General features: G+C 40.9%; 1 protein-coding gene across 1 annotated transcript; it reads right to left on the bottom strand.

Moving 5' to 3' along the window:
* Nucleotides 1-1,226: 1,226 nt before the first annotated feature.
* LOC119776336 (alcohol dehydrogenase 1-like) lies at nt 1,227-12,462 on the bottom strand. Its single transcript, XM_038274703.1, has 9 exons — nt 12,330-12,462; nt 7,643-7,744; nt 4,952-5,093; nt 4,088-4,175; nt 3,781-4,000; nt 3,422-3,682; nt 2,813-2,945; nt 1,532-1,670; nt 1,227-1,419 (listed from the first exon to the last, which is right to left on the bottom strand). Exons 1-9 carry the CDS (start codon nt 12,345-12,347, stop codon nt 1,386-1,388), a joined length of 1,137 nt encoding a protein of 378 aa, XP_038130631.1. The 5' UTR covers nt 12,348-12,462; the 3' UTR covers nt 1,227-1,385.
* Nucleotides 12,463-19,341: the final 6,879 nt, after the last annotated feature.

The raw sequence follows: 19,341 nt of genomic DNA, 5'->3' as shown, positions 1-19,341 counted from the left end.
TTTAGCCACTTTTCAGACCCCTCTAGCACTTTGATTTCTAAAAAGCTCCTAGCACCAAATCTAGAGACTTTTTTCTGCTACTGGAGACTTTGGAGACAACATCTAAAAGCAGCGAACTCTGCTCTCCAGAGCGAGTAGATTGGTAACCCCGCCTCCTGCTCTCCTCTATCTTGTCTGCTGTCATGATTCATGCAGCTATTATTTCATCCAAATGAAAAATGGAGAACAGATAAGCAGATCATGGCTTGTCTACAGTGAAAAGAAGGACTGGGTTATTTACTTTGGCCTTTTTGGAAACACAGGAAGGAGCAATCAGCTAAGTGAGCTTAGTGCTTGGAAAAAATCTTTCATTCCTTTAGAGACAGCATGAAAAGTCAGCTGAGTACAAAACATAGAGAGGAAAACAAGAAGAAAAGGGACAAGAAGAGAGGGACACAACCTAGAACAGATAATGGATGTCTATTCTATTAACATTTCTCTATCTGTAGAATGGGGCTGTTCTATGTGTTGTCTTCTCAGTTCAGAGGGCCCCTTTAGAAAGTTAGTATATCAGTTCACTGATGTACCTAAATAGTTACTATTTTTTATTGTCAGTTTATGGTTATTTTTTAGTAATCAGGATTTGAAGATTAAAGAGACATTTTGTACGTTTTTACTGAAAAAAAAACATCTTTAAAAAAGCTAAAACAAACAAAATGTTTTATATTCAACATAGACATCAATGACAACTCCATCTAAGGTGATAAAACTAAGAAAAATCTAACTGGTGAAGTACGTTAAGTACGTAGCTGCAGTTCTTTGTTCTGGCCACAGGTGGCAGTATCATCAACTGCTTATTGCCTCTTTAAAGGAAAAGTCTGGTCATATTGAGAATTTAAACTTCTGAGTGCTTTAAATATGAAATTATTACATACAGTTCAAACAATGATAAGTGTTTTTAATTCAGAGTAAGTTTCATTTGAATGTGCTTTACTGAAGCAAAAATGAAGCAGCTTGCGCGTTTTGCTGCTTCTGCTGCTAGCGGTCTGAACGTAGCATTATACAAATTTTATTGTTGTTTTGTAGACACAGTGTGTGCAAACGAAATTTCGTATTGTCCAGATCTCAGACAGTGAATGAGCAGCAGCTTAGAAGCGAAATGAAAATTTCCATTCCATTAAGTGATGCAGTGATCTAATAAAAGTAGACCCCACCCCACCCTTTGTCTCCAACACAAAGAGAAACAGTCAGTTTAACTGATTTTATTTGCTCCAAAGTGTTAATGATCAGACAGGCAGATATAACCATCAGCCAGGATTGATGATCCTTTAGCTGCATGCTGCCAACAAAGGATAAAATCCTTTAGATCTGATTTATTTTAACAGTTTGAAAGCAGCTTTGTTAACTCATTCTGATGAAACTTTCAGGACCGTCCGGATGCTGTGGAGAAAAAGGACAAAGACAGAAGAAAATACCAATTTGTTAAGTTTTTAATTCTGCTTATTTTAAGAGAAATATTGCTTGTTTTTGTTAGAAACCTTCAGAAACGTACCACTGGCCGTGCTTCATCAGCTCGATGGCATCGTTGACCTCACCCAGAGCCATGTTGTGAGTGATGAACTCATCCAGCTTCACCTTCCTGTCAAGGTAGGCCTTAACCATCTCCGGGACGCCATCTTTACTCTTAAACCCTGACACAAAATACGGCACATAAAAAAGTACTGATTAGTTCTGTTAGTCATCACCCCCCCTTCCTCATCCTATAGCCCCTTAGATTATGGAAATAAATTATCATTAAAAAGGCTGAAATATCTTGCATGTTTCGGTGCAACTATAGATTTTTCTCTAAAAATGTATTAAAATTCCTTGTAATTTTATTTCCCATTTAGTCCCTTTGACATCTATAGTAAATTACATCTTAAAGGCCTCATCAAACCAAAACAAACCAAACTGACGTATTGAAACACTACAATCCTACTGACAATCAACCCTATGAACATACTAGCTATGCAGGTTTTAACGTTTCTGCAAATGTTTTTAAACATTGGCTGCGTATTATACAGCATATTATTTCCAAATGTTTTATTCATCTCTTGGATTTGCATTGTGAATTGGCTTGGCAATTACTATTTAATTACTTACGTCTTGGTGGGTTTTTTTTAGGCGTGTGGTGATATGACTTTAAATAATTTTTTTTTGTATATGACTAAAGGAAATTTAAGGTAGTGTTGCGCCGATGCCATTTTTTGACTCTGATACCGATACCTGGCTGTGCAGTATCGGCCGATACCGATACCAAAATAATGTAAAATAGTTGCCATCATGGCTTCATGTCAAGCTGCTGCCTTCCTTTGTGAAGCAGGAAAAAGACTAAAACAAAGTGAATCCAGTAGAACTTTTTATTGCCTGGAATGAGTGACAATGGTTGAATAAACTTATGGCTCTCAAAATGGTTCTCAATTTGCCAGTTTCCTTTTCACCTCACTTCCTGAGGGCCAGTATCCTGCAACTTTTAGATGTGCCTTTGGTTCAACACACCTGAATCATGTAATTAGATGATTGAGAGGACTCTCGAGGAACTGACTGCATATTGAGGAGGTAACTCAGTCATTGGATTCAGGTGTGTTGAACCAAGGATGACTACAAAGAGGAACTGGAATTGCCCACCCCTGATCTAAGGGAACTGTTTGAATCAGATAGTTGAAACCTGGACACCCTTAGGGATTCGGATCCCAAGCTTACTTGAAGTCAGAGGAACCTTAAAAACATAGTTTAACTGTAAAAAAGTAACATAAAGATGATGTTTGACTAGATTTGAATGCTCTGGTCTCACCTCCAAACAGGGTGCCCTTCCATGTACGGCCCGCGATAAGCTGAATGGGTCGGGCAGCAAAATCATCTAAATCTGTCCAGCCAACCAGAACGCTGACACCCCAACCTTTCACACACGACTCCAGGGCGCTTCGCTGCACAGAGGAGACAAAAAAGTCAGACAACTTTCTTTCTTAGAGACTTTAGTGTTCAAAGCCATGTGGAGTATTAAATGTTGAGGTACGTCTGTTCTTAGCCTCACAGGCTCCAAACGAAGGTCATGAGAGATAAGAATGAGTCACACAGCCTCCTTCATGGCATGAAGGGGGGGATTGCTGTTATTAAGCAATCTATCTGGTCAGTGGAAGATAGATTAACCTAACAGGGAACGGCCTTGATCAACTCAAGTTGTTTTGTTTCAATGTTAAAGTGTGAGAGAGTTCTTTATGCAGGGGGTGGGTTGGTTCCCCTGGGGGGAGCGTGTGTGTTGGGAAATTGTAAGGTATGAATGTATGTACTGAGGATGCCTCAGTCAGAGCCTTGCTCTCCATCTGAGGACGTTAAATAAATTTAAACCTTATTTCTTGCAAGAAATGCCTCAGCGTCCTAACTTCACGGCCATTGTCCTCACCATCACTCCAACATTTCCGACACACTCCAGGGAGAAGTCCACCCCTCCACCAGTCATCTCAGCTAGCACCTGGCTGATGGGTCTGCTGTGATCTTTGGGGTTCACATACTCAGTGGCACCGAACACTTTGGCTTTCTCAAACTTCTCGGGTTTGATGTCGACGGCGATGATCCTTTTGGCTCCCGCAAACTTGCAGCCCATGACCGCAGCCAGACCCACGGCTCCGAGACCAAACACAGCACAGGTGGAGCCCAGTTCAACCTGGAAGACAACATTCATCAGCTGGGTGGGTCTACACAGTACCACATTACAGACGGCTCTAACTTCTGGTGTCTTTCACTTGGCACTCCAGTTATCACCTTAGCGGTGTTAACTGCTGCTCCAAAGCCGGTGCAGACCCCACAACCAAGGAGACAGACTTTATCCAGAGGTGCAGCCGGGTCGATCTTAGCCACAGCTATCTGGTTAAGGACGGTGTACTCGGAAAAGGTGCTGGTCCCCAAAAACTGCAGCAGCTTTTTCCCCTTACAGCTAAGCCTGGTTTCCTCCAAAGCCATCACATCATAGCGGTCAGCAGCCCTGGACAAAAAGCGGATTATCCGACTTCACACTGCGAAACAATAATTGATCTGATTAACTGACTGAACAACTATGAATCAGATTTACCATCCTTTGACACACTGGTTAGTCTTTGGGCTTTTACAAAAGCGACACTCTCGGCACTGGGAGATGAACAGGGGGATGACTTTGTCTCCTAGACATGAAAGAGGTCATTTTAGAGAAGCTTTGAGGAAGGCAAGTCAAGGCAAGTTATCTATGTAGCACGTTTCCCGCTTCTCCCTGGTTGGTTCTGCAAAATAGATTTAATCAGCAGACCTTTTTTAGTAGGACTGGCTGTTGATCCACTGACAACTAGTCTGTGTTATAGTCATAATTTGGAGCAAAGCCATTCAGTTTATAGACTAGAGCCAAGACTTTAAAGTCTGTTCTCTGAGATACGGGGAGCCAGTGGAAGAACTTGAGAACTGGGCAGATGTTCTCTACTTTCTATAGTTCTAGTGAGGACGCAGGCAGCAGCATCTGGATCAGCTGTCTGATCTACTTTCTATAGTTCTAGTGAAGACGCAGGCAGCAGCGTTCTAGGATCAGCTGTCTGATCTACTTTCTATAGTTCTAGTGAGGACGCAGGCAGCAGCGCCTGGATCAACTGCAGCTGTCTGATCTACGTTCTATAGTTCTAGTGACCAAACTTGGCATTATGACCAAAAAACTAGTCGCTTTGTAATCTAAAAAAAAACTGCTGCTTTGATTCCAGGTCCTCCCACTCCGTATCCATGTGCCCCTGAGCAAGGCATCTCGACACTAGGTGCCTCTTGTTCTGTTCATGAATTTAGTATGAATAGAAAAGCACTTTATAAATTCAATACATTTATTGTTTCTCTGGTCCGTCTAGAGGAAGTTTCTTAGAAGTCTCGTCCTTCATTCAGACATGTTGTACATCTACAGCCTGATGAGGCTGTTTTCACTCACCTGGCTGAAATTCAGTGACACCGGGCCCAACGCTCTCCACTATGCCGGCTCCCTCATGTCCAAGAACCACTGGGAAACCTTCTTTGTGCATCCCCTCAAACAGGTGGTAGAGGTCGGTGTGGCACACGCCTGTTGCCACAATCTGCAAACAGGGAACAGCACTGATCCTGAAGCTTCAAACTAAAACTTAACATTTCATCTGGACAAAGCCTCACTTGACATTTAATGAGCAAAGCAACTCTCTGTCCAAACTGCATATTTGGCTTTATGTGTTGATTTCAGAACATCTGACCGACTGGCTGTTTATCCTTTCTTGGAAAATCACGAGTGAATCCATGTGGGCCGTTCACACAGAGATAAACATGATGGCTGTGTAAATACATCACATTATTGCATCATAGCTAATTCAAACTTCAAGGAAACTAGCAAACACAAAAATGATACTAAGACATAAAACCAATGCACAGGAAAAGTAGCAAAAAAGAGAGAAAATATAAGAAAAGCTGCAAACTAAGGCAGCATAATAGAAGAACTCCAGACCACTAGGGGGAGACTTTGATCATTATCTCCCATTGCACCAGAACAGAAGGCGTTACTACAAATAAATAGCTGTGTCTGAATGTCCGCCCTAATCACCATATAGTGGTTACACCCAGTGCTCAAGTTAAGGGGGGGTTAGGGTGGGTGTCATCCCCCTTCTTAAATGACCATCACCCCATATCTTCCCATGTGACATTTTATTACCGAATGTGTTAAATTTCTACTACATATTAACAGTAATGGCAATAATATTGACAAACAATTGGCGGGCTGTGTGCTTACAAGTAGCCTGACTAAAATAAATAAATAATTATGAAGCTGATCCCAGTGGAAAATTAGTCCCCAACTATGTAGGGGCAGCGCTAGCCATGCTAACTCTGTAGGGGCAGTGATAGCCATGCTAACTCTGTAGGGGCAATGATAGCCTTGCTAACTATTTAGGGGCAGAGATAGCCATGCTAACTAAGTAGGGGCAGTGATAGCCATGCTAACTCTGTAGGGGCAGTGATAGCCATGCTAACTCTGTAGGGGCAATGATAGCCTTGCTAACTATTTAGGGGCAGAGATAGCCATGCTAACTATGTAGGGGCAGCGATGACCATAGGGATGGAGGGAGATCAGAGGTCAGGGATTAGTGGACCGCAGTCCGGATCCAGACCCCCCTGCTGTCTAATCTGGACCCAACCTGATTTAAAACATTTATAAATTACTGCACGTTGTCCGACAACAGTATCCAACTTCATTTGCGCCGCTTCTCCTGTTAATACGGTAAAGCCCTGGGGAGCGTTCGGCTCCAGGCTGCACGTGATCCAAATGAGCCAATGAGCTGTCAGTCTGGGTTGCTGCTGTTGCTACTTTTAGACACAGCAGGCAAACCTGTGGCAAGCCGGGCGATGGGAAAGAAGGAGAAGACCATGAGAATAAAATAAATATGGATCCAGGCTCAAAATGTCTCCATTTAAACCCAGGTTTAAAGCCTTGCAGGGCAGCCTAAAGCCCACTGCTCTCATTAAGACAGAAAAAAGAAAGAAAAGAACAAACGCTCAGTTCAGGTGTTTTATAAAAAATGTGAATAAGGGAATTGTCTATATACCAAACTGAACGATTGTTGTTCTCTACATCAAAAACAATTTAGATTTTAAAATGGAAAAACATTTTTGTTTTATATTATTTTATTTTAAAATGTATCACATGGATGCATAAACACCTTATTTTATTTCAGTGATAAATGCTGTTTAAAGTAACAGATTACAATTAAAAATGTGTCCGGACCTTTACCGGTTGATGATTTTCTTTATTCGGACCCCGCTGATCCGCCCTAACCTCTAATCCAGGGTTAACCCTGGATTAGAGGTTAGGGCGGATGTTCAGACACAGCATACAGCAGATGTCAAACTGGTTCCAGAATGGGTCGGGTAGCAAAAGGTTTTCTTTCCAACCAATCAATAACAAAACCAGACTCCAGTCATCTCATCAAGTGAGTCTAGTCTTAACATGATAACTTGATGAGATGACTGTAGTCTGGTTTGCTATTGATTGGTTGGAAAGTAAACCTGCAGCCACCCGGCCCGTTCTGGAACTAGTGTGAAATCCCCGGCCTACAGTATGTCTATAGACAAGAACTTTAGCAAAAACATAAACGTGATGCCGTCCAGGGGAGATCTGGAGGAAAGAAAGAGAAGGTACGTTTTCCTTTAAACCTTATTTTTTTATTATTTCTTTTATTATCCCATTAATGTCTTTACTAAGGATCTGGTCCCACATGATACCATGATGGTCTCCCCCTAGTGGTCTGGAGGTCTTTGGATAAGCGGCATTAGTTTGCAGCTCTCTTGCACTTGGAGTTTCTTTGCATATTTTCTTACCATAAAGTTGTGAATTAGCATTATTTATGTATCTGCTGAACATCCATTGATCAATAAATGATTACTTTAGGTTTTAATGGGACAGTCTTTCTGCAGGGTGTTAATCCCCGACCTCAACGAGCAGTCAAAGAATAATTTATTCGATATTATAGTTCCACTAATTAAAATCAACTTGTTGGGTTGTTTTCTCTTTAGCTTTTAACCAAAATTGGAGTTCTCTCCACAAACCTCTGACTTCAGGCGTCTGGCTGTGATCATGTTTGTGTCTCGACGGCGGTAATCTCACCTTGATGCGAACCTCATTAGCCTGAGGCGGATCAACCTCGATCTCCTCGATGACCAGAGGCTTGTTGGGCTCCCAGGCCACCGCCGCCTTGCACTTGATGACCTAAATGAGTGAAGACATGGGGGGGAATTGCTGTTTCTGCTCTTAAATTGTAACTCAGGAAGGTGTTTGAACAATTTACTGAAACCTCAGAGGACCTCAACTTGTGACAAACATGAACTGAAAAGCTTTCAGGTCAAATTTCCGACATCTCTCAGGATGTTGTGTTTAGAATGGCTTTCAAGGAAGAGCCAAACTATTTCAGTGAAAAACAAACAAGAGATCGAAGTCCATGTTTTATATGGCAAACACAACCCATTCTATCATAATCATTTAGTAAAACTCTGCAAAGAAGATGATTTCTGACTCACAAATAGCCTTTTGACGTCTTTTAATATTCAAACCGGATTTTATGGTCCGGTTTTCTATTCCTTAGGCTTAGACTTTGTCATTTTGTGCACACAGAGTGTATACAAAAAGGAATTTGGGTTAGTACAGCTCCCAAGACATTTCCATTTTTAAAGCGCAGCAGTGATAAAAAGTAAACAGGGTGATCAAATGTAAACAGACTGGTTTATGTTTAACGGATTCCAACATTCAGCTCTGTTTTTTTTTTTATGGAGGGAAGAGGGCACTTCTGGGCCCTTCTGACCAGTGAGGTGGTGTTTCCAGTCCAGGTGAGGGTGTCTGTGATGAATGTGGTGCCGTGGTGTCGTCTGCAAACTTCACCATGTGATTGGTGGTGAACCTGGGAACACAGTCACATGTCATCAGGGTGAACGGCAGGGGGCTCAGGACGCAGCCCTGAGGGCAGCCTTTGCTTAGACTGATGACATCAGAGGCGTTCTGTCCGACCCGGACTGACTGAGGTCTGTTTGTGAGGAAGTCTAGCTGCCAATAGCAGAGGGGTGTATTGAAGCCCAGCTGTTCCAGTTTGCCCATCAGATGCTGTGGGATGATGGTGCTGAAAGCTGAACTGAAGTCCAGGAACAGCATCCGCACGTGGGTGTTCTTCTCCTCCAGGTGTGCCAGGCTCAGGTGGAGAGCAGCAGACTGGAGACGATGTGTTCTTTAACCAGCCTTTGGAAGCGCTTCATCATGACTGGAGTCAGTGCAACAGGCCGGTAATCATTGAGTGAGGTGACCTGAGGCTTCTTTGGGACTGGAATAATGGAGGCAGACTTGAAGCATGCTGGCACTACGGATCGGTCCAGTGAGGTGTTAAAAATGTCTGTAAGGAAACCAGCCAGGTGATCTGCACACTCCTTATACACCTGCCCAGGTATGTTATCAGGTCCCGTTAGGGTTGAGTTGAGTTCTGTTGTTTTAGCGATTTCTGAACCTCTCCATTTATCCGGGTGGTTGGTTGGCCTGGGTGGTGATATTCTTTTTAATGCTGACGTCCTCAATACATTTGTAGATGTAGGCTGACAGTCATGGCATACTCATCAATATTTTATAAGTTGTCATATGTTGCTGCAGCCTTGAAGATGTTCCAGTCAGAGCATTCAAACAGTCTTGGAGTGTTTCCATGGCCCCCTCAGACCACACTCGGATCTCTTTAACTGTCGGTTTAGCCCTGATCAGCTGGGGATTATGTGTAGGGATTAGCATGACTGAGAGATGATCTGAGGACACAAGGTGGGGGTGGAGGGCTGCTCCGAATGCATCTTTGATGTAAGAGTAAACCAGATCTAAAGTGTTATCAGCCCGAGTTACAAAGTCCACATGTTGGTAGAAATGAGGGAGAACAGTCTACAGGTAAGCCTGATTAAATCCCAGCAATGATGAAAACACCCTCTGTGTGCAGATTGAAGCTCAGAGATAGCCTGGTATAGATTCTTCATGGCCTCTTTAGTGTTAGCGCTGGGGGGAACATAAACAGCGGTGATGCTAACCACACTGAACTCTCTGGGCAGATAGAACGGCCTGCAGTTAACGGTCAGAAACTCGATGTCTGGAGAGCAGAAGCTGGCAACCAATCTTGCATTTTTACACCAGCTGTTGTTGATGTAAACACGGGCCCACCACCTTGAGTCTTGCCGAAAGTTAAGTACTTTGAAAGTTCATGATATAGTGGATCAGGGTGGATCATCAAAATAAACTGTAATAATATCGGCAGTGAGTCTGACATAGTGGAAAAATTGCAAATCTTCTTTTTGAAAGTGAGCTTGTATGAGTGATGCAAACAGCAACTTTTAAACAGAGCGTGCACGAGGAGAAATGGGCTCGTGCATGCCCTCACACGCGTTTAAAGTCGTAGCAAAACGGCAGTTCCAACCATTGCATTTCCCAATTCTGCCGAATGGTGCACGACTTTTCACGAGTGAATAAATTTAATTTGATTGGTCGTTTATCAAGGAGGCTAAGGGTTATCAAAGGGGTTCACAAGCAAGTTTGATTGTGGCTCGTTTGTCGGAAGCATCTTGCTAACCAGTTAGCAACTTAGTGCTAGCAGGTTCCCAATGGGAAATTCCATTTGGACCAAGTAGCACTAAATTGGTGCCTTAGAAACGACGCTGTCAAGGAACGCTATGGACAGCGGAAACATGCAAGAGGAGGAGAGTTTAGTGTCGGAGGTCGTGGATGAGTCTCCTCCGTCATCCATTTTTTATTTAGAGGAGGAAAGCGGGGACGAAGATGTTGTGGAAGAGGACGCCAGGGCGGCAGAAGCTTGGTTTGGTGTAGAAGGCTTCCAGCCGTACATGTTTGAGCCCTTGCCTCGCAGTTCTGTTAGCTCTACGCCTGCCGAAGACACAGACGTCCATCCCCGTGAACACTGGGACGCAACTCAATGGGAAAGGAAAGGATTCTGATTTCAACCGTTGCGTATATTAGCTGCGACATATGAATCAAGATGCTATGACCGAAAATATTTGATTTAAAGATGACCGTTGATATATGATTGGCTGAATCTAGGTGTTCAGGCTGACGTAGAACTAACTGGCCTGCAGAAGATAACAATTTTAAGACATTTTTTTTTTTATATAGAAATGTTCTAAATTTTGGGACAATATCATCTGATAAAGTGTACATTTATATAGATGTTTAAGCCAGAATGATTTGACCTTTAAATATGGCTTCCCTACGACTTTAATAAGCGTTCCCTGTCGAGCAGGTAAAGTGTTATGTCTGTGCATTTTTTTTTAAAGTTGAGAGGGCGGGTCTTTTCAAAAATCCGTGAAAATCCTCCATTATACCTTTAATGAAGTGCTGAAGGTGATCACTCTTATCTACCTGGATATTCTCTGGAGGTCTGAAATGCCTCTGACAACCAGTTCAGTCTGAGGGTCTCTGTGGGCAATGAGTCAAGTTTCATCTCCTCTCTCCGTTTCTGCAGCTTGACGTTTTCTTGCTCATGGTTATTCATGTGCTTTTTAAACTGCATTTAACCAGCTTTTTACAAACCATACAGCTCTCTGAAAGTAAAAAAATGCCAAACGAAAAAAGTCATGAGTCATAATTTCAACTTTCAAAGTCATAAGGTTTTTGCAGTTGACATAATTACGACTTAAAATCTAAATTCTGTTTTTCTATTTGGCATTTTTTTGTACTTTCATGTGGCGGAAACAGGCTTCCATAGTTTCTGTTGTTTTAATTCATGGTATTTTCTGCTTCGATGGTCTCTCTCTCTATCCGGCATCAGAGCAGCGTGGTTGTTTGTGTCTAGAGTGGAGAGAGAACTGAGTGGCGGGGGTCTGAGCCAGGCACGAGACGGGAGGGGGGAGCAGCAAAGAGCTGTAATTGTGCACACAGGAGATTGATGAATCTGCTGCAGTTAATGAGCGCGGGAGAGAATTAAAAGTATTGATTTTCTTAAACGAATATTGTTCAATATCAGTACCAGCGTTGGTATCGATAGTATCGATCCACTCACCTCCACTCTGGACGCTTCATGATGGCTAATATCAACAGATGCATAAAACTGTCAGGATAATTTAAAATGCCTCAAACCTCAGATGAAGTTAAATAATTTAGTTTCTCATTAACCGTTTATAGGGCAATAGTTAAATACTTTGAAAAACAAGATTTCAAGCCAATACTGTTAAATCAATCCAGGACCAGATCTTATTATTATTATTTAAAAAAATATTTGATGGCAAAAATTAGTGTCAATTTAATAACAAGAAACGCCAACTTGACCGAATATATTAAGAAAAATAACAAAAGTGCTTCTAGAAGAAATTATCAACTTATTAACTTTTCAACCTTTCAGTTAGTTTTTTTTTAACCTTTTTTTCTTGACTTAACTTTTTTTCAACTTAATTTCCAGTAGATAATCTATCTTTCAAGGGTTCATCTAATTGGTCGAATGCCAAAATCTGATGTACAGCCATGTAGCAGGATCTGCTGAATGCTGGATATAGATCTTGGGCTTCTAGACCTTACTGAGGGATGGAGGGGGGGGGGGGGGGGGGGGGGGGGGTGTATTTGTAAGGGGAATGCAAGGGATCAAAAACAGTAACTTGCCCTATAAAAGCAGAAGAAAAACAGATTTCAAAATATTATCATTTTTTTTTTAAGTGGAAGATTTGTTGACTTAAAAAACAAAGACCCCGTGTTTTTTTAATGCAAAACTAAGTTTAACTACAAATTCAAAGACTACAAACGATTGCACTAGTGTTGCCATGATGAACAGATCACCTACCTTACCAGCTGTGGCCATTTCTGCAGAGAATCACACTGAAACACTGGAGGAAAGCCTGAAACACGGGAGGAAAACCTGAAACACTGGAGGAAATGTGTAACAGCTGCAGGACGGCAGACGGAGGAGAAGGAGTCAGATTTGAGTTTGGCTTAAATCCTGCAGCTGAGGCAGAAGTTACGCAACAGCGGCCAGGGGGGCGTTGCTTTTTGGACACTATTTAGCTTATTTATTCTATCAGTTATTTAAAAGGAATACAGTTTTCAGGCAGTTAATATTATGTCTCCTTACTGTTAACATTCATCCAAACAAAAAAAAACATTGCTTTCACCCGATGAAACCTTACACCATTTCTAAAAACAGAAAATAAGCATATTAAGAGATTAAGACGTTAAATCTAGACCAATGAGAATCTCTTCTCATATTAATCTCAGATCTAATCAGTTTTATTTAAAACAATCTAAACATGACGTCCAGAGATGCTCAGTGAGGACTTCAGATACAAAAAATAAGAAAAACAAAAACAAAGCTGAGTGGAATTTGTGGCTGGATTGTGGCCCAGCTGCTGGGTCCAGCTCACATGATTTTATGAACTCACTCCCTTCTGTGTTAAAACAACAAATGAAATCAAGGGAATCCAGCTAAAAAGAAGTGGATAATTCTGCATATCTATGCAATAAATTCACCACAACTTTCTTCTAAAATAAGAGTTTATTAACAAAAACCCTCCAACTACAAGTCAAACATATTTCAGTTAGAAACTCAGCTAAGAAAGTTTGATCTAGTCTGAGTCTAAGTAACTAAGAAAATAAAAAAATGTAAAATCTGTAAAAAAAAACAAAACAAGGAAAACCATAATTTAACAAAATTAGATATAAAAAAGGAGTTTTAGGGCCAGGCTAGATATTTCTTTTTTTCTATTTTGAGAATAAAGTCATAAGATTACGAGAAAATAGTTGTAAAGTTCCGAGATAGTTATTATAGTTCCATTTAAAACTGGGCCGGGAACACACGGAGATAATAAAGTGTGACCTGACCTGTGATCACACACACTTTGGATGTTATCATCCCATTAAATGTCCGTTATTAGCGGTTATCAGTCCAATAGAATGGCTTCAGACTCTTACTCCTACCTACTAGCAGGCTCAGTAGGTTGGTATTACCCAATTAATCCTAATCCTAAAGTAATTCCTTTTTTACCCACAGAATGAATGTATTTATGTGTAATCTGAACACAATTGTAGTAATTTTTTCATCTGTAGAAAAAAAACGTTGATTGGCATGTCGCTCATATTGAACGCCTCCCAAAAAAATCTCATATCCTGCAAACTGAGTTGTTTTCAAAATCCACATTAAATCCATGTGACTGAAATGTGCTTTAAAACATATTTTAATTTTAAAGAAGGTATGCTTTAAATAAAGTAGATAAAAAGTATAAAGTAGGTAAATAATAAATAAAACTTAAGGTTTTAGATGTGTTATCAACGATAAGCTGCTGATGATCAATAACGGCCGTTTCATGGTTGATCACATCCAAAACCGGGCCGTTTATAATAACAGAGGCAAAAAAAGATTGTTGCCTCACATCCAGAGAACACTGCGCTCAGAGATTAACAGCTGTTAATCTGGACTTTCTTCAATCAATTTATATTTTAAGACGTAAATAAGAAAATATAAACAAGTTTAATTCATGCTGTTACTCTATGATAGGCAGAGGTGGAAATAACAAAATACATTTACTCAAGTTACTGTATTGAGTAGGTTTTGTGTGTATTTTGTATTTTTCAAGTAGTTTTTAAAATCGGTATTTTAAATTTTACTTGATTACGTTTTGAGTGAAGTATTGTATTTTGTTACATTACAAATCCCATCCGTTACTGAGTTAAAAAAAAACTTTGGAAAACCGAAAGGAAGACAAAAAACGGGGCCCGGAAGCACTACAGCGAGTGACGTGATCAGCATGTAGATCTAGGCTACCAGGCGCCAAGTCTTTCTGTAGGAGATTGGGAACGAGATGGAGGTGGATCAGGAGAGCGACGACGGTTCAGAGAACGTTTCACTAGAAATGCTAGCTGAAACATCGAATTCTGCTGCCCAAAACCACGAAAATCCTTGGCCACATTTGAAAGACTGCTTTTCATTTAAATTCAAGAGGGCCAACAGTATCATCATGCAATGCCAGATGTGTCTGCCAAGGTGACTGAACAGGCAGGATTCAATAACTGCACATCTAATCTGCGGAAGCATGTTTTGGTAAGTATTTAGTGCATCGGTACTTCAAACAAAGTTTTCATGACTAATAGCCAATTAGCAAAACAACCTGTTTCGTGGCATTGCTAATTTTGTCTAGCACAGGGGTCGGCAACCCGCGGCTCTTTCATCCTTATGCTGCGGCTCTGAGTGGCTTGGGAAAATAAATTGCTAAAAAAAACTAAGTATTTCATTTAAGTCAGTGTTTCCCGCAGCACTATCTTGGCGAGGTTGGCAACAGTTTTTTTTTTTTACCAAGTACAGGGTTCGTACACCTTTTCCAAAGTCAAAATCAAGCACTTTTCAAGCACTTTCAAGATCCATTTCAAAACTTTTTCCAGCACCTTACACCACCACCAGTTGTCGGCCGGAACCAGTTTTACGCGGATGACTGCCGGGAGGGAATTACTCCTCTGCCACGGCGTAGTAATATAAACAACCAGAGGGTGTCGCAATTATCAGCCGTAGAGGTATTAATGCTGTTATAAGGTCTGGGCCTGGCAATGAATTAAAACTTTTTTTTTTTTCTTTCTTTTTTTTTTTGGAACGTTGGCGAGGCGGTAGCATGAGTTTGGCGAGATAAGTGCCAAGATAGTGCTGCGGGAAACACTGCAACACTAACATTACATTATCACACCATACTCTCAGTCACTCAGTAACTTAGCCTTTGAATTCCTAGCTAGCAGTTACTAGCGTAAACAAATAGCCGCTAACGTTAACGTGTACTAGGCTACTTCAGTTGGCTTACTTAAAGAGTCTATGACTTACCCTTCATGTGACTCGAGAGCGCAGACTCGCCCATTGTGAAAAGCTGCACATCTTTTTTGCAGACTTTACAGGAGGCGACTCGTGGGGTTTGTTCCCGTTTAATCCATAATTTGTATTTTTCATCTTCCAGCCAACGTTCATTGAAACGACAACCTCCCGGCATGGTGCAGTAGTGGTTTCATGGGGGCGGAGTCACACATGGAAATAGACTGGCAGATCGCAGTCACACATAAGCGAGCAGGTTTCATTTTCGGGCTCTCCAACATTTTATTTCTCCATTTAATAAACACACAATTCAGTTAGATAGGTATTTGTTGCGAAAGAAATAGTTACAATTTCAAGCATTTTCAAGCATTTCATCCAAAATATAAGCACTTTTCAAACCTTGAAAACACAACGTCAAAATTCAAGCATTTTCAAGGATTTCCAGCACCCGCACGAACCCTGTAAGTAACTTTTACTTAAGATACATTTTAAATGAGCTACTTATTACTTTTACTTGAGTAATTTTTCTGATGGGTAATTTTACTTGTGCTTGAGTAATATTTCATCCAAGTATTAGTACTTTTACTTGAGTATGATATTTTAGTACTTTTTCCACCTCTGATGATAGGTTAATATATACCCGTGCCCACACAAAGTAGAGACACCTGCTTTTGTCCTCAAGGCACTGTGGGGGGGGGCACATTGGTCCCTAATGTCCAATGTTATTATGGTGGTTTATGGCCCAACAACAACATCAGAAAGAGTTTAAATACATAATGATCTATTTTCGTTATGAAGTTAGAGAAGAATATCGTGGTCGGATTTCAAGCGTCACCCAGACCTGCTGAGGAGTTCATACTGTGATGTCATAAACCTCTGATACCATGTTAAAGAAAATTATTAAATGATGAACTGGAATAAAGAGAATTCCTCCAGATGCGTTTATTGTAGTCATGGTGATCTGGTTTGATTGGGGCAGCTTCTATATGAACGTTTCTATGCAGCGTTTCCTAAAGTGCATCTTAGATGATTAAATGTGTGGCATTGATCAACAAAAACTCATCCAGCACCAGCATTTTCCTCTAGAGACTAAAAACGGGAGCTTAATCCTCCAGCTGGGTCCAAATCATTCCAGAGAATCACTAAAGGCATTCCAAAACAATTAAAAAATTAAAAACAAACCACTGGACTTTGTTCCAAGTTTGAAGATGTTTCTCTTCCCATCCAGGAAGCTTTTTCCGTTCAAAATGTCAGGAATAGGGTTTGAAATAGAATTCAGGGCTTTACAAAGTGGACCAAAAACAAAGCCTTATTTTTTGCTTAGAAAACATGTAAATTGAAACAAACGACTGGGTCCGCCTCTTTGGAATAGAGGTCGTTTGGCTTCTTTTATTAGCCTGCAGAGCCCCATACCTGCCTACAGGGCTGGTTATCCTCCTGCAGCAGTGTGTCACTGTTAGCTTGTTGCAGGTATGATGCAGATGCTTTTGATTTATGCCCAATATTGAAGCGTGGTCTGCGTTTAAATGTTATACCACGCCACAACGCAAGACGGCCAATCAGGAACTAGCTAGGATTGTGGGTGTCAGGCCCAGGTCTATGAAAGGGGTGTCAAAAAAGACGCCAAGTGACTCCCATTCCAAAGGAGGGACCAGTTCATCCGTTTCTATTTGCATGTTTTCTAAACTAAAGCAAGGCTTTGTTGGGCTGCTGGATAAACTGGAACTAAATGCTATTTGTGACCTTTGATTTGGAAAAGCTTCCTGGATGGGAAGCAAGACGTCTTCAAACTTGGAAACAAAGTCCAGAGGATAGTTTTTTTTTTTTTTTTTACTAAAGCAGATTAGAAAATCTTTAGATCAGATGTGAAGTGTTAAAAAAAAAATCATACTAACCAATAAACCTGAAGGGTTCTGCAGAGCCTCTGTTAGACCATGAGGCTGTGAAGAGAACAGGTTCCTGCTCTGCCGTTTCCAGACATTTTCTGACCTTTTAAAGAAAGCGTGAAAGCAGCAGCGGTGGATGAGAACTAAAGCTTCCAGCGCAGCAGGAACAACATCAGGATCTAACACCAGCTCCAGCGACCCACAGGTTCTCCTCTCAGAGCATCCGTATCCACTACAAGAGGCTGAACAGATCCGGATGGCTCTCAGATTTTCTGTTTCCTGATGTTAAACATGAATCTGAACAAAACAAAGGTATGAGCGTTGGTCAGAATCAGAAATATTGTTATTCTCAATCTGTGTTCTTGTGCGATTATATCCAGAACTTTCTGCTAATGGCAGCTGGAATAAGGTCTTAGCTCTGTTACACTGGCAGCCAAGTAATCGACATTTCCTTGTCAAGATTCACCTTGTGTTTTTTTGTGCAATGACAATAAAGGAAGTCTAAGTCTGAGTAGTACTGGATAATTAATGGGTTTTATTGGTTACACTGGATGTTAGCTTCATGCTAGGTCCTCTCATGATAAAACCTTAAGAGAAGCTGTCTGTCTCACAGAAACACGATGAGAAGCGGTCAAAATGAAACAGACAAAAAAGAAGAATCAAAGCAAAAGGCACAATTTTCATTGAATCTGCATCTTTAAGCAAAGTACAGACAGAGAGTCACTTCCTGTCTGATTGGGGGGGGGCAATGGGCAGCCATCTTCATCCTCATGGAAGACTGGTGATTCTTCTTGACCTGCGTTCCCTGAGGCCGTTCAGCATCACGCTGATTTAACTGCAGTCAGTCATCAACACGCCATCGTCGAAGGGTTGCCGCCCAGCAGAGATGGCAAAAGTACTCACTTTCTGTACTTGAGTAAAAGTACAGATACTTGTGTTAAAAAATACTCTGGTAAAAGTGGAAGTACTGATTAAACTTCTTTACTCAAGTAAAAGTAACAAAGTACAGGCTTGTAAATTTACTTAAAGTATAAAAGTAAAAGTAGAAACCACTTTTTTCATGCCGTTGCCTACATTTTAAATGGATGTCTGCCAATAGGACTAGATCTCCGTTGTGTTCATTTTCAATCATCTCGTCGTCCATGCTACTATGCTAACGCCACCGCCACCAAGCTGCAATGATTTGCCGCCAATGAATACCGCCGAATCTGTCGATTCATCTTGTAGTGGTGCGTCAAATGCAACGTAGATTCCCATCCAATTAGATTGAATTTGGTATTGATGACGTGAAAAATAATAACGGTAACTCCATTGAAATGATTCAAAACTAAAGTAACGAGCCAATTTTTTAAAAAGGAAGGAGTAGAAAGTGCAGATATTTGTGTAAAAATGTAAGGAGTAGAAGTAAAAAGTCGCCATAAAAATAAGTAGTAAAGTAAAGTAAAAATATCAGAAAAATCTACTTGAGTAAATCTACTTCCCATCTCTGCCACCCAGGTCCTGCGGCGCGAGTATTTGAGCTGAAGAAGGTTTCTGACCTCGCCGATGGCGCTCAGCACCTGTTCACAGATAGAAAAAAAAAATCCAGCTTTTAGCCAAAAAACCTGAGAACAACAGACAGACAATCCTCAGCTGAACACCAGCACCCATCATCGCCTTGCCAAGAGACGAAGATCTTATTTTCCTGCAGTTTTACTTTAGTTTAACACAAATATTAGATTTTTTTTCCCCAGGATTTAATTAACTGTTTTTTCCCTCATGTCACCTGCTGCGTTAAAACAGCTTAATTAAAGCTGAAGCCGCAAAAAATTGGAGCCAATAAAGTCGATCAAAGAGTTGGATGACGCAGATCAGTTTCCAATTTTTCATACGAGTCGCTTCGAGCTGACGAGCTTAACGAGGCATCACTGCGACTTTTTAATTACTACCTGGATCCCATCAGAGGGAAACCATGATGCCCTCATCCAGCTGCCTTCTATGGAGCTCAATAAAGGCCACAAAACTTTGTCTGATGTTTTTTTGAAACTGGAAAAAAGATTAAAAACTGGAAAAATATTTTTGAAACAAAAAACATATGTAAAAAAGTAAATGGGAATATTTTTAAGTACTTTTTAGATTCCAGTCAT

The sequence above is a fragment of the Cyprinodon tularosa genome, unplaced genomic scaffold (genome assembly GCF_016077235.1).
Source record: "Cyprinodon tularosa strain WSP-4 unplaced genomic scaffold, ASM1607723v1 ctg925, whole genome shotgun sequence".
Lineage (NCBI taxonomy): Eukaryota > Metazoa > Chordata > Actinopteri > Cyprinodontiformes > Cyprinodontidae > Cyprinodon > Cyprinodon tularosa.
This window is presented reverse-complemented; position numbering and strand designations above follow the sequence as displayed.

What these genes read in the sequence shown, in the direction of transcription:
- LOC119776336 (XM_038274703.1), bottom strand. An exon ending in CTAATGAGGTTCGCATCAAG is followed by an intron (nt 5,094 to 7,642) that starts GTGAGATTACCG and finishes CCCTGTTTGCAG; the next exon opens with ATTGTGGCAACAGGCGTGTG. An exon ending in GAAGGGCACCCTGTTTGGAG is followed by an intron (nt 1,671 to 2,812) that starts GTGAGACCAGAG and finishes ATTTTGTGTCAG; the next exon opens with GGTTTAAGAGTAAAGATGGC.